Raw genomic sequence first — 15,093 nt, forward strand, 5'->3', positions numbered from 1 at the left:
GCGGCTCCACTTCCCGCCTTGTACTCTCACGCGCAGTTGTGAGGCAGAACAGAGCATGTGTGAGGAGACGAAATGGTTCACCTAAAGATTGATTGATTTACAACTAAAGGATTGGTATGCCCGCAGGAATGTTGCAGTTCACTCATTCGAAGCACGTCTCCATCACTTGCTGTGTGGTAATTATATAATCAATAGTGCTAGGTAAGGAGGTGTGTCCATCTTATGAAATGTAGCTACAGTATTATGTGGTTTCACAGTATATTTCACAATATTTTCTGAAATTTTTCATGATCGGCTCGACTGGCATGTGTTTTATTTCGGGGTCATAAGCAGACAATCACCAGCTGATGTTCAACAGAAGACAAGACTGAAAGACTTAAGAAAGAAGATGTAATCAATCACAAAGCACCTCAATACTACACCGAGAAGAGAAGAAACACTGAAGATGTGCCGCAAAGCTTGAAACACATTGTGGCCCCTTATTCAATTATTATATAAATCTGTCTCTATTATACTTACAATAAATTCAGTTATGTTTAATCAAAACATTTCCTAGTTTAGCCTCTATTTATTAACTTTTTCTATCCAAGTCACCCCCCCGACACCCAGATTGTCCCTGTGATGAAAGAGACATGCTCTGTGGAATAGCTAAAGATGTACGATAATAAACTCTACAACAAAAGCAACCAGAAAAAGCCGCAAGTAACAGATTTGCATGGTAGACCCATAAGTACTGTTTAAGTTCTTTTTTTTTTAATCAAACTTGAAGTGCGTCATCGATTCAGAAACAAAACAGACCCCAAACCAATGAAAGCATTTTGTTAATATTTCTACTGAACTGCCAAAAAGTTCAAACCCACACCGAGACTCAAGGTACTTATTCCCTATTATACTCCATTAATGGCTCAATCAGCTCAAATTCAGCCACAAGTGCCATCAAATTATCATTCATAATTGAAAGTTTGACAGCAGGAAAGATACAAGTATAATTGGCTGTTACTCACGTGCTGTTCTGTCAAATGTCACTTTACCTATTTGCAGAAATGTGCAATTCCATAATGATTCCATCTCGTTTCAACCACTAATTTCTAACAATTAAAATACATTTCATCATACTGATATTTTTGCAGAATCCCTGGATATTTGCTCTTGTATTTATTCAGTTATTCTTTCCTTCCGAGTAGTAATGGTGATCATACTACGTCAGGGCTTCCCAACCAGAGGTCATGTTTGAATGTTCTGAGGTATGACACTACTGGGAATCTGAAGCAAGGATTACCAAATGAATAAAAGGTGTTTATCATTGTTTGATTTTGCTGTAATAGTTTGAGTGGTTGCAGATTGAAGGGACAGAGTCGCAGCGTTTTTGAAAAGTTCCACCGAGCAGTTTTCAATAAGTAGCGTTTCCAGCGACTCTAAGCACCGCTCTCATGTAAACGGACACCCGGAATGCAATGGACGATTTTAACTTTCACTTGAAAATGTTGTGTAATTGGTGTCTTAGAGGCAATACGAGTGGCTCCAGAGGAAAAAAGTAAACTGATCGTCCAGTGTAGTATTTCTGGAAACCCAAAAGATTCCCGAGGAGGGATTTCTGTTCGTCTCCCTCAAGCTCTACATTGGAATTTTTTTTTTTTTAAATCAATTTGCATTATGTAATTTACACATTTTAAAACATGCTTTGTCAAAAATATTCAACGAAAATGTATTACATTTCTATATATTACAATTTACATTACATATTATTAAAATAATTTAGCTTTGATATCATCAAGTTGACGGAACTTGTAAGAAAAGAAGTTTTTAGTAGACCGTAAGATGTTGTTGAAACCTCTGAAAGAAGCAGGAGTGGACTCAGTGTCACAAACGGTTCCTGGTCTAAAATGAAACCGACTCTGAAATGAGACGTCCCGTCACAGATATCTCATCCAAATGTTTCAGAGGCAGGTTGTGAAAGCAGCTACAGTGAGGGACAAGATGAGTATTTCTGTATTCCCTTGAGCTTGAATGAAGACCTAGAAAAACACCAAACAGACGGGTCATTCAGAGTCATTCAGCCGCCGCCGCGGCATTTCCCCGGAGTTGGAGTCCTGCTCGCCAGGCTTTATCACAGCAGCTCAGACTCGTTTTATGTAAATGAACAGCAATGTGTAAAGAGCACAGATAGAGCTGAAAGCAACACATCCGGCTTTTTGACTGTTTTTTTTGTTGACATACGTTAACATGAGGTAGCCAGCGAGACCGTGGATGAGCGTGCTTGTTTCTTATTTGGTGAAAAATAGAACCTCTCCAACCCTGCTACCATACTCTGAAGCTGGATCCAAACTAGAGCAGCAGGGGGCTGAATCCTTTACCTGCTCACATTTGTTGATGGCATGTTGCACCCCTGACAGGTCACCAGTCTATTCCAGATCTAACGTGTCTGGACAGACAATCGCTCACAGACACACATCCTCTCCTACAGTCACGCGTTAATCTCACAGTCCCGTCCGTCAGGACCCACTTACACGATGATGTTTCAAGTGAAAACGAATCCATTGTGCATTTTTGTCATCAGGTTTGTGCTGACATGGAAACATTTTCAGAACAATGTCAGCTGACACAGACAAGGGCAACTAGAAAACAACTACAAACACTGTAGAAGAAAACTCTGGCGGCGTATGATGGTTGTACCCGGCACTCTTCTCTCACGGTGAGAACACTTCTGGTTTGACTGAAGCTTCTCCTTGGTAGAGTTTGCATGTTTCCCCGGTGTCTGCTTTGATGGACGTCCACCCATGCCAAAGACGTCAGGTTAACTAGTTATTCCAAATTGGGTGAGAAACGGGTGTGAATGTGTGATTCCAGGTCCCAATGTGCTCGGCGTGTGATTTACTGTTACAATATACATTATGTGGCTGCCTTTCACCGTCACTCGGCTTGGCTAGCCGCCATTAAAAGAGCATAGGCGGTGGATTGGAGTTTATCACACGGCAACATTTACAAAAATTGATCCTGACAAATGCTCAAGATAAGCGAAACATACCACTTAAACAGAAGTCTTAGTTCTATCAAACCACGAGCCGGCAAAAACAAGTGTAATTTTGTCAATTAATGAGTGTGAAAATGAGAGAGAGTTTCTGCCAGCCGCCGGAAAAAACGACTGCTTTTGTACTTTCCAAGCCACTTATTTCAAATGTTTTTCCTTCAAGCAGAATCAGGCGTCGGTGTTATTTGTGCATCTGCCTGTGGCTGCTGAATGTTTGTCAGTTTACCACATGTATAATCGATACCTTTACTTCACACTCTGAAACGCTGAATCGCGCCCTCGTGATTAAAAAGGAAACAAAGGCCTGCAGGTTCTGAGAAAATGAAGATTTCACTCGCCGGCGCCATCGCGGATTCAAAGGTGAACCCAATTCTCTACGTGGAATGCTAATGCTAAAGATGTCACGGCCAAGTTATGACGTCGCTTAGTTTGACTGCAAGTCGGGTTAATGGGTAATTGATTATTCCCTTGACAGTTATGGCATGCCTGTTTTCTTCTTTTCTTAACTGCTATTCAGACCAAAGAGACCAGTAGAATCACAGTGTTTGACCAAATTGATTAGACGCCGATCAGCTACAGTGCACAACACAAAGGGCCTTCTTTTCCCCCTCTAACGCTCTGGCGTATAAAACAAGTCGCACTTTACAAATGCTAATGCACACTGTAAATGAGTGAATAATGTGATGTAAAAACCCAAAGCTGGAACTGAACACAGTCTCCCTGTTGCCACTTACTGATTTGAGAAACGGTCTTAATTTCAACCACATCTGTTGCTTCGCGGTGTCACATGCAGAACATTAGTCGAAGAGCAGACATGCCACGGCAGTAGTTATCGCTCCTGCGGAGGAACATCCACCTTCATTCGGCACATTAACCTTTGTGTTTGAGAGGCGCTCCTTTGTTTGGTGTCTTATTGACAAATGCGGCAGACGTTTCCCTGGTAGCCTCTTATTTGCAGACTATTACTTTCTTTTGATAGTCTTCCATTTGACACAAGCATCTATTGAACCATTTAGCTGATGGATGCTGCCAAGACCTCAAAACTAACAAAAAAAGATTTGTCACTCCGAGAAACTTTTGAATTATGCCGTAAAGAGAAGCCGCGTCGGTGCAGTCGATCACCAAATTTGCTGTAACCTAGTTACTTTTAAAGCATTGGAGAGCTGCTGTCTCTCCGTCTCGTTTCTCGTGCTGCCTCCCATAGCAGCTGCGATTTATTTGTTGAACCTCAATAAACTTTAGCTGACCTCCACAACACCTGCCTGCTGAGGTCTACATCCTTGTATGGGAGAAGTTTTCATGTGAAAACAAAACAACTTTCATTGTGTTCCGGGGGTCCGATTACATGACAACAGAACCCGGAAGCCACTGAAAGCGCAACTTTTTTTGAAAACGCGGTGGAAATGTCGCCTACATGTTTGGAGTTCAAGTCATTTGTTTACATTGATGTAATTATTTAGAGAACAGTTCAAACTGTCTGAACGCCCAGAGGCCCGCACTGCGATGCTGGATTTTCTAACTGCAAGTTCAACCCTGGGTTTTCTGTCCCGTGATGCTGGTTCACTTCTTGCAGGGATCGTGAGGATCGCATCGGAAAGCTTCAAATAGAAACAGTTTTTAGGGGGAGGTGTATTATTTTTCATGTCCTCAACATCTTATACCAAAGGTACAGATATTCATAGGAAGGACTGCACTACATTTGTCAACTGATGGAGCCATATGCTGCAAATGTAACTCATCGCAGTCGGGCGCTCACCGTACCGCATTGCACTGAGGGTTTGGTTTTTTTGGTTTTTGCAACATTTAGGCTCATCAATCAATCAAACTCATCTTAGCATAGGTCAAAATCACAAACATATCTCAGTGGGCCTCACAAACTACATGTGATATCCTCTCTCCTTACGCCCTCACCCAGGGTGACAAAAAAAAACCATTAGTGATTGTAATGATTTAGCCTTTTCTTGTAATTATCCTTACGGTGCCCCTCAGGGAGTCTGTACTATCCAATAAACTTGGATTAAATATTTTAATCATGTTCATAAAGCGTATTCTGTAATATTTATCCAGTTCATTCATTTTTATCTTCGGAGCTGTTAAGTGGCATCCCTATCCCGACCCTGGTGCAGGGCCACAGACCAGCTTGAATGTGGCCTCAGCAAAAACCACGGTCAGGACAGAGATGGCATTTGGCATCATTAAAGTCAGTTCAACTGCAGCAGAAGGCTCAGAGTGGCCCCTGACATCACTGCATGTAATAACACAGTGTCATTTTGATTGGTTTTTAATAGCTGCTTATGTGCAATCTCCTTTCCATATGTATTGTATTTTAATTGTTTTTATTTGATTTTATTACCTCTCACACTCTATTGTATACATCTTGCCTCTTGTTGCATATGTTGTCATTTTGAACTCTTGTTTTTTTATGTACACTGGATTTTATAACTTACTGCTTCAATGTATCGTTCAATGGCAGTCATTTATATGTTCATCATGTACGATGACAGTACAGCTATTCAATTCAATTTACTGCACAATATTGTTGCCATGAGGAAGGTGACACCACCCTCCCCCTGATGTGGTTGGCCTCTTCACCCTCCATTCAGCTGCAGGGATGGTTGTGAGAGATTCAATAACAGCAGTTTTTCACTTAACCAAAGAAGTGTTTCTTTTAGTTTAGTTATTATCAGCGGTTTCACTTCATTTTGTCTCATTCCTGAAAACAAATACACCTACCTCACTGAACTACATTCTGGTTGTGTTCCAGTTTCTCCAGCTTTGCCATTTTAATTCTTAGCTTCTCATGATCCATGTTCAGGTCCAACTTTCTCACGTCGTCTTTTCCGACCTGAAACCAATTGGACAAATACAGTTGCTTCAGCATATGTGCATGTAGCCACTTTACATGGCTTGATTTAAACTAATGCAAAAGTCACAGTGACTACAATCATTAGTTCATTGGACCTCGTAACTGTCTTGTGGTGGCTTGTCTTGCTGTGACGGCGACAGGCTCAGGCAGGTTTTCCTTCTCCTGTAAAAAAAAAAAAGAAAAGAAAAAGAAATTGAGTATTTATTGGATAAAGAGCACACTTATTAGACAGTAAAGATACCCCAGCATTGTTCCGACTCCATCTATATCAAGAGAGGCAATTTTTTTAGGTGCATGAAATTAACAAAAGATGTGGACTTTCTGAACACACAGACAGCGTCTCTTCATCAATGTCCTCCATAAGATGTGGAAAAAAGTTTGACCACAGCTGAAATAATTGTCAGATTGATGTAACGTTTTACCTCTGTACAGGACGGTGTTGGTGTGGGTGGGGTCAGCAGGGTGAGGGTTAGAGTCCCACCATCAACTGGAGATGAAAATTCGTGTCAACCCCGGCGACTTCCTCCCACAACAAATGTTGGATTGTAAAATTGTGTTTTAACATGAGGTGCTGCGAGTGCACATGAATTCATGGAACGAACAACTACTTCTGAATTAATATTCTAAAGAAGAAAAAAAACACACACACGGTGTATATGTATGTTAATTCTGCTTCCTCAAGTGTCTAATGTAACTTGTAACTTAAGTTAACAAGTGAAAATATGAAAAGATTGATCTGCACAAAGCCAACGACACAGCTTATGAATAACAGCAATACAATTAATGCACGTTATTAAGTTATCCTAAATAAGAGAGGTTTTAGAAAGATTAATTTCCAAGTGGCCGACTGTATTGAAGGTTTTCTTTTTGAATAACTTGTCAAATCTGAACAGCATTCAGATCATGACAATAATGGGATTAATTTATTTTTTTAATCAAGAATATACCAACGTGAATTCAAATATTTTTTTAAAGCACCTTACGGATCATATTTCTGTTCATTCTGTGCCACGTTCATGTTAGTATCCCCTCATGTTTCCTGTTCTGAGACTCTTCCTGCTTGTGTTCAGTGTCCTTTCGCTACTCCCCTGATTTATTCTTGATTGTTTCCTGGTGTGTCTAGTCAGCCCTGCTTCACAGTGTGTATCAGCCTTCAGTCTGCCCCTGATTGGTCCCTGCAGGCCAAAGTCTGAACACAAGGTGAAGAGAAATAATTTCTTCCCATTTGGATAGCAAGTGCTGACTGTCCTTGGTTGGCAGATTCAAACAAGGCTCTCTTTTTCAGGTATAACGTCTAATGTATAACTTCCCTTCACTGTGCAGACATAAGGGTTTAGAAATCTCTGCAAATGTACTGTTTGTGAGACGCCCACGCCCTTGGTGCTCCTCTAAAATCAAAGTGCAGCCTGACAGCAGCTTTTGTGAGCATCACCATTAGTTTTGAAGCTGGTCCTGTTTTTAACAACCAAATAAATCCACTATTAGAGATATAAGTCAAGTCCTCCACAACAGACATGGGAATTCTTATGGCCGTGGGGCCTTATTTGTCCCTTTGGTTGTCCTTGTCTTCATGATTTTGAGAATATCTTGCCTGCTGTCACTGTGTTGGACGATTAATGTTCATCATTAACAGACACGACACACAAAAATATAAGGATTTTACTGAACCACATACTGTAAGTTTGGTTTCTGTCACTTTGTAGTATAGATGTGTAGTTTCCAGTTCATACTTCCAATCCTATCAATCACCTGTCGGTGTTCTTTTAATGGTAAAGGAACAAATGGTGATATAATGGTGGTGTATATATATATATATATATATATATATATATATATATATATATATATATAGAACCCTTTCAGTGACGTGAAATCGATGTGAAAATCATGTCTGAACTGAGGAATGGCATGTTGTGACGAAGTCAGTTTGATAAGTGAGTTTAGATGGACTTCTGTCCTCTCTCATGTCCATCGCTGCGTCCGTCAGTCAGCGTGCCATTAAACTGTGTAAATCAGATCATTGTGTATCCAGGAGTGCATCTCAGTAGACAGCTCCAGTGGCGTGCACGCGCTTGTGCTTGTGTGCTTGTGTGTGTGTGTGTGTGTGTGTGTGTGTGTGTGTGTGTGTGTGTGTGTGTGTGTGTGTGTGTGTGTGTGTGTGTGTGTGTGTGTGTGTGTGTGTGTGTGTGTGTGCGTCCTTTTAACATCTCTGCGCCCTCCAGCTGGAGACAGTCACTGCGCGCATCACGCAGCACGCGCGTCGGAGCTCCGTCTTTGGCATAAACATTGGACTTTTAACAAGGAAAAAAAAAATCCCACTAACAAAATGTTTTCAGTCTTGATGCTACCGAGACAAACTTGTGGGATTTTTGGGGATGGCGATAGAAGAGTGAAATACCTTCATCCACAGAGAAGCGGCTTGTTCTGAGCGCAGGTAAGACCACACATTCTGAGCGCGTGAGGTCCGATCATTGACAAAAAAAAAAACCTACATTCACAGGCTAATGTGAGATTATATTAATTATTATTAAATATGTAAAATTAGCTTTGAAGCATTGGAAATGAAGCTTGCACAGTCTCGCGCTGGTTCGATGCAGTCAATGTGTGAAAAAAAAAAAAAAAAAGAAAAAGTCCTTGTGTATTTCACCAAAGGGATTTAAACCAAACAAATCTGATCAGTTCAGAGTTTCCCAGCGTGGTTAATGACTGACATGACCTCAATATCACTTTGCTCTCCTAAAGTGCGTTTGCACAATTGATAGAAGCCGTGGCACTATTTGATTTGATATGCATGACTTCGTGGGCATGATTCACCTGCTCCTTATTGCGAGCGGTGATAAACACAAATTAAATAAAAAAAAATGAAAAATAAAGAGAAAATAATCCTTTTTCCCTGAATAGATTAAACAAATCAGAAAAATCAACATTTGTTTGGTCGACTGTTGGCTCTTTTGTTAGTTTTTTTTTTAACTGAGAAAATACCTGTTGCATGTTATAAACTGTGCGTCAGTCTGACTGATTACTCTGATTTGTCACAGTTCAGACAAAATATTCTCACCAACAGTTTTCAGTGATTCTGGGATCAGTTGTGAAATTCAAGCAATTACCAAGACTTTGTGTTTCCATTAATGTGTTCCATTAGGAATCATTAACCATGATGTTTGCTTGCCTTAAGCAAAGCTAAACATGTTTATTTTGTGTTTCTGGGGGACACGTTACGCAATAATCTGCCCATCCACCTGTTACACAAAGTGGACTCTTGGCAGTCCCTGACAGCAAACATCCCTTTTTGTAACATTTGGTCATCTGGTCATCCAACATAAAATTCTCAGTGCAATTCATGCTGTCCTGCTATTGTGTAAAACGAAAAAAAAAGACATCTTAATAAAACCTCTTATGTGATCGGCGACAAAGTAACTTATCAGACCATGTTTTCATCCTGTATATTGGCAGTGAAGATCTTTTCAATCTGGACTGCGGCACTGCCATTGGCAGCACTACGATCCCCCTCATTCAATTACTTAGGCTGGGATTCATTTACATCGGCGCTTGAGCCCTAATAAATTTTCCAAAATTGTCAGCAGCGAATTCAAGTGTAACTTGCTGCAACAGTTGATTTTGTAACATGCAAAGTGGAACATTTTCCTTTTGGGAAAGGTTACACTTTGTGCAGAGTGATTTCCCTCGGCACCAGGGTCGACCCAGTAAACACACAAATAAGGTCTGACATCAAGTGTTAAGATCCACAGAGGGTCACAAAATACTCCATTTAAAAATGTATCCATCAAGTCTGTTCTCAGGAGATGATCGAGATGGGCAGTGTATGAAATCCCCTTCAGACACTACGGTTATCTTACAGATCGGAAAAACACAATACAATATCTTGAATGATTGTTGCACAGCGTTATTGGAAAATGTCCTATAACACCTCATTACATTCTGACCAATTGGGTCAGCTCACAGATATCTGACAGCTCGTGTCCTCAAGAGGGAAAGGAAGAAGGATAACGTTCAATATCTGATGATGATGATGATGAAGGCTCTTGATCCAATTTTTCTGCCACTGGGAAGATCAGAATCAATACCCCAATCTATATCAAGTGGTGTTATAATTTCATTCTCTGTCAATCAGGTGATAAGTGTCAGGACTGGGAATATCACAGGAAGGCAGTGAGACACTGTATCATGTTGTTGGTGATGACGCTCTTGTGTGCAGGTGGGATGCTATAACCAGCGTGAGAGAGAGAGGAAGAGAGAGAGAGAGGAAGAGAGAGACCAAGGTACCATGGACTCCTGGGTCTTCCCATCGTCCCCTCCAAACCTGTCGGAGCACCTCATGTATGACAGCTTCATGCCGGCCAATGAGTCCGGCTTCCAGGGGAACTACACAGACCACATCTTCAGCAGAAGCAGCACCATCGTCATCACCTGCATGTACTTCCTGGTTTGCACGGTGGGGCTCTGCGGAAACACCCTCGTCATCTATGTCATCCTGCGCTACGCCAAGATGAAGACAGTCACCAACATCTACATCCTCAACCTGGCGGTGGCCGACGTGCTCTTCATGCTGGGCCTCCCGTTCATCGCCATCCAGCTGGCGATGGTCCACTGGCCGTTCGGACCCGTGCTCTGCCGGGTTGTGATGACGGTTGACTCGCTGAATCAGTTCACTTCCATCTTTTGCCTGATGGTCATGAGCATCGACCGCTATCTGGCCGTGGTGCATCCCATTAAGTCCACAAAGTGGAGAAAGCCGCGCATGGCGAAGACTATCAACCTGGCAGTATGGGGCATATCGCTGTTGGTCAATCTCCCCATTGTCATTTACAGTGGCGTGATTACAAAACCCGACGGCTGTTTCTGCACCATAGTGTGGCCTGAGCCTCAAGAGGCTTACTACACGGCGTTTATGTTCTACACCTTCATCCTGGGATTCTTCCTGCCCCTCATGGTCATCTGCCTTTGCTACCTATTCATCATCATCAAGGTGAAGTCCTCGGGCATTCGCGTGGGCTCGTCCAAGCGGAAGCGCTCGGAGAGGAAGGTGACGCGGATGGTGTCCATCGTGGTGGCCGTGTTTGTTTTCTGCTGGCTGCCGTTCTACGTCTTCAACGTCACCTCGGTGACCGGCACCATCAGCACCACTCCTTTCCTGAGAAGCACCTTCGCTTTCGTGGTGGTTCTCGGCTACGCCAACAGCTGCGCCAACCCCATACTGTACGCCTTCCTGTCGGAGAACTTCAAGAAGAGTTTCGAGAACGTTCTGTGTCTCAAGAAGGTGGGAGGGCTGGATGAGGTGGACCGCAGCGATAGCCGCCAGGACAAGTCTCGTATGATGAACGACCCCACAGAGACCCAGAATACTCTGCTCAATGGTGACCTACAGACCAGCATCTGAGCGCTCAGGCTCACACACTGAACCATCCTTTCCCCGGAACATGAATGTCTCAACTGCCTCTCAACACTCTGATGGTACAGGAACGTATTAACGAGGACAACGTGGGATTTTTAAGATTGTACACTTCAAACTTGGGTGAACTTTTCCTGGAATATGTAATTGGATAAAAAATTAAAAGCACCTGTGTATCAAGGAAGAACATACACTACCCTATCTATCGCCCACGAGCAAATTGTCCCCGGGGGGGACTTTCACCAAGAAACCCAGGATGACATAAATAGCTTTACAGCAGAGACAGCCTGCCAAGTTTCTATATCTCAGTAATGTGTGAAGAGAACAACGGGACAACATGCACATATGCTGTAAAACAGCATGCCGTTTATGAAATCCCACTTTTTTTTTTTTTTTTCTCCATAAAGTTGTTTGATTGTAAATAACTGGACACAAAATGGGAAAAGAGTTACTGTAAAAAGTCAGATGACGTTCTTACTTGGTGTCAATTCATCCTGAACTGATTTGTAAATAATGACGTCTTTCAGATGCAGACGGTGTCAATGAGGTTGTGTTTGGCATTATGTTCACTATTAGAGTTCACCCCCCCCCCCCCCCCCCCAAAGGATATCTTGGTTATACGAATGTGTTCATATATATGAATATAGATGTTCAGTAGGTGACCAAATATGTATTCGTTGACGTGTTGCTTTATTCTCGTACACGCATCAGTTATGGGTCATTGGGGACCATGGCTTGACAAGCCGGCCTCTGAGCGCTGCTAAGACGTGTGGAAACCTACTGCATGTTGCATCTTATCAAACGAAGGGATGCAACATTTACTGGACCGAATAACTTCAGGATGCTGCTTTGTACCGACGGCCCATCGACAATTATTTATGTATATCACTTAACTGATATCTCTGGTGACCTCTTCTTGGGAAAAAAAAAATGTTTGGTATGAATCCTTATGTCACAGTTTTTCTTGTGTATTTATATATTTGAAAAAAAAAAGGCTGGTTGATATTTAAGGAACTATTATTTAAAATAGGATTTCTGTCCACTTATCTCAAAGGGCTTGCGGTGTGTGTGAGAGATCACCGACCGATGTTTACCTGCATTTGAAGAGAATCACTCTAAACGGAAAAAAGGGGATTGTTCCCTGGAGTTTTGACTCTCAGCATACTGTGTGTTGCTTACGGTCATTTCAGCAACTGAGTTTGACTTCAGGTGCGCGTTGTTTTCGTCTCCATTCGGCTCACCTTCCTGTGTCGTGCAAGAGACTACATCTGAAGTGTGGCGTCAATTTGTGAAGGGCTAGAACACTCCTCAAGGGGCTGCAGTGTTCCTTTATCTTTATCACAGTTGTGCAAACATGTGGCTGCTCGTTGCAGCGGTCCGGAACTATGATTGTGTTTCATCGTACATTTGCAACGCGTGCAGCTTCAGTCTCGTGCATAAAAGCTATCGATGCTTTCTATTTAAGGTGTAAAAGTCTGACCGTAAAAGTCTCAGCTCGCAGAGCCCACCAAACGTACATGTAAATACCCGTGCATGTTCTTTTGAATGCCATGTGCACAGGACTTCTTCGTGCGTACTCCACAAACACAACTTCTGAGTTCCTGTGATTCGTCAAATTGCCGAACCAAGCTCACTCTGCAGTGTTGTCGAATTTCTCACCTCGACTGCGACGTCTCTTTACCATTACAAGACATGGCTCACCTCTTGTGCTTATATTTTTAAGAGCAAGGTACAAGGTGAAGTCCTGGTACATGGAAACATCCTTTCACCTAATATCTAAGGATCGATGGCTTTAGAAATGAGTGAAACAAAGTGGGGGAAAATGCCAATACAGGCTGCATTTGGAAACCAAATACAGTGGTTACATTACTGTTGAGTTGCGTGTTGGTGCGCGGTGAAAAGGGGAACCAGAGTGAACACATTTGGATTATGTATTATAGTAGTGGATATTCCATATAGCTGTGGTATCGTTTGCTATTAAGTTATGCAAAACTCATAAAAAATGCTTTATAGAGCTATAGATCTTCGAAAAACGCAGCACTGCGTGAGGCGACATTGCTGATTTTCTATTCTGTATTGTTCCTATGTGATTTTTTTTATTGTGTTTTTCTGTTTTTTTTGTGGACACTGAGCTTCTGTTCCAATAAAATACATCAATAAAGTTTAACGAGTAGAGACTGTGATGTGTTGAACCTCAAATAAATAATGCAGTTCTTTTATGTGATTGGACGCCCCACCCCAGTCTGAAATAAAGGAGTCAAATATAAACATTAAAAAGCCAATTCAGTTCCGTAAACAATCATTTAATTGATGGTAAGATATGCTTACATCAAATTAAGGTTTCGAGATTCCACATGACATGTTCGTTTTTTTTTTTTTCTTTCAAAATGTCATTGCAAATCACAAATATAGTACAAGTTTAAGTCACATAGATATATTTCAGGTAATATGCGTGCCTGCTAATTACCATAGAAATGTGCAGCATGTTATAACAATAGTATGAAAACCATTTTTTTTTTTTTTTTAATGTAAAGCTCTTTTTATTAAAAGGAATACAAGTTCCTTTACTTTTTTTTTTTCAGTCTGGAATGTGTTTACATGCCTGTAGGCTTGTTTTTTTTCTTTTTCTTCAGACTGCGTTGTGCTTCTAGATGTGACCACAGAGTGGCGCCATAATCATATGCATAACTGTCTCCTCAGACCAGCGATACAACACTGACTTTGAGCATGCCAGTTTCATTGTGTTCAAGTCTATTAGATCTCCAACAGACGGGTTCGTGGTTTTTTTTTGTTGTTCCGGCCCTCTGTTGTTTCACCACGACAACATAAAGACGCCACAGAAGACAGGTTTCCGAACATCGCTCGAGGAGTCGGTGTGGCTCAGATGCACGGTACGTCGACCTAACGAGGGAATGTGAAGGGAGGGTGAGACAAAAAGACAAGCACGTACACATTCCAGTTTTGTTCTGAGTTTAATCACTGAAACGGATAATGAAGCTCTCCTCTTCCTTTTTTTTTTTTTTTTTTTTTGTTTCAGCTGTGTCCCTGAATGTGGCCTCAACTGCTCCAGGATGCATCAAAACCATAGTGTGACCCCGTTTCACAAGTCTTTTGATTCCTCGTTCAGAAATCCACCATTAACCCTCACGCCGCTCTGCAGCAGACCAAAGGATATGCATGTTTGTTTGATCACAGAGCAGCTCTTTTTTTTTTTTCTTTTTTCTTTTAAGTGGCATTGCTTGGTGATAGATAAGGGCCCTCTTTTTATTTATTTTTTCCTTCTTCCTCCATGAGGGGGTATTCTTATTCTTTAATGTTTATGAAGACACAATCAGTAACCCTGACATGTATGTGCATTATCTAAAGTCTGACCTGACAGCATACTGATTGAATAGAGTACTAGTTTTACTGCACTGCAGAGGCAAGACGTACTACAAACCACACCGGTCTACACCAGCCACAGTTGCCATGGAGAAGATTAACACTGATGGATTCAGAGCCAGGCTGTGGTCGCATAGTGCCAATATATGTGCAATGTGTTTTTACCCTCCATGAATCTCACACCACTGCTTTCGCGCCGCCCCAACCGACGGAGCAAAAAAAATAAAAAAATAAAAATCAACGCTGGACAGCGAGACTCTGACCATTACCGAGGGCCGATTTTCACATATTAGCTAGAAGATCATGAGCACCCCCGTCGCATGCAGCATTGCTAAATGGGATTTTTTTTTTTGTTTGCACGCAACATTCAAGGTGTTTCAATTGGGAGAGGACGCGTCGTCCTCGCAC

The 15,093-nt window shown here is 41.8% G+C and overlaps 1 protein-coding gene across 1 annotated transcript; it reads left to right on the forward strand.

Annotated features, from left to right (window-relative positions):
- Positions 1-10,179: 10,179 nt before the first annotated feature.
- Positions 10,180-11,292, forward strand: LOC308124652 (somatostatin receptor type 2-like; the record flags this gene model as incomplete). Its single annotated transcript, XM_080487778.1, has 1 exon — positions 10,180-11,292. One exon carries the CDS (start codon positions 10,180-10,182, stop codon positions 11,290-11,292), a length of 1,113 nt encoding a protein of 370 aa, XP_080343904.1.
- Between the last annotated feature and the right edge of the window lie 3,801 nt (positions 11,293-15,093).

This window comes from Lipophrys pholis (assembly GCF_963383615.2).
Source record: "Lipophrys pholis genome assembly, chromosome: 19".
Lineage (NCBI taxonomy): Eukaryota > Metazoa > Chordata > Actinopteri > Blenniiformes > Blenniidae > Lipophrys > Lipophrys pholis.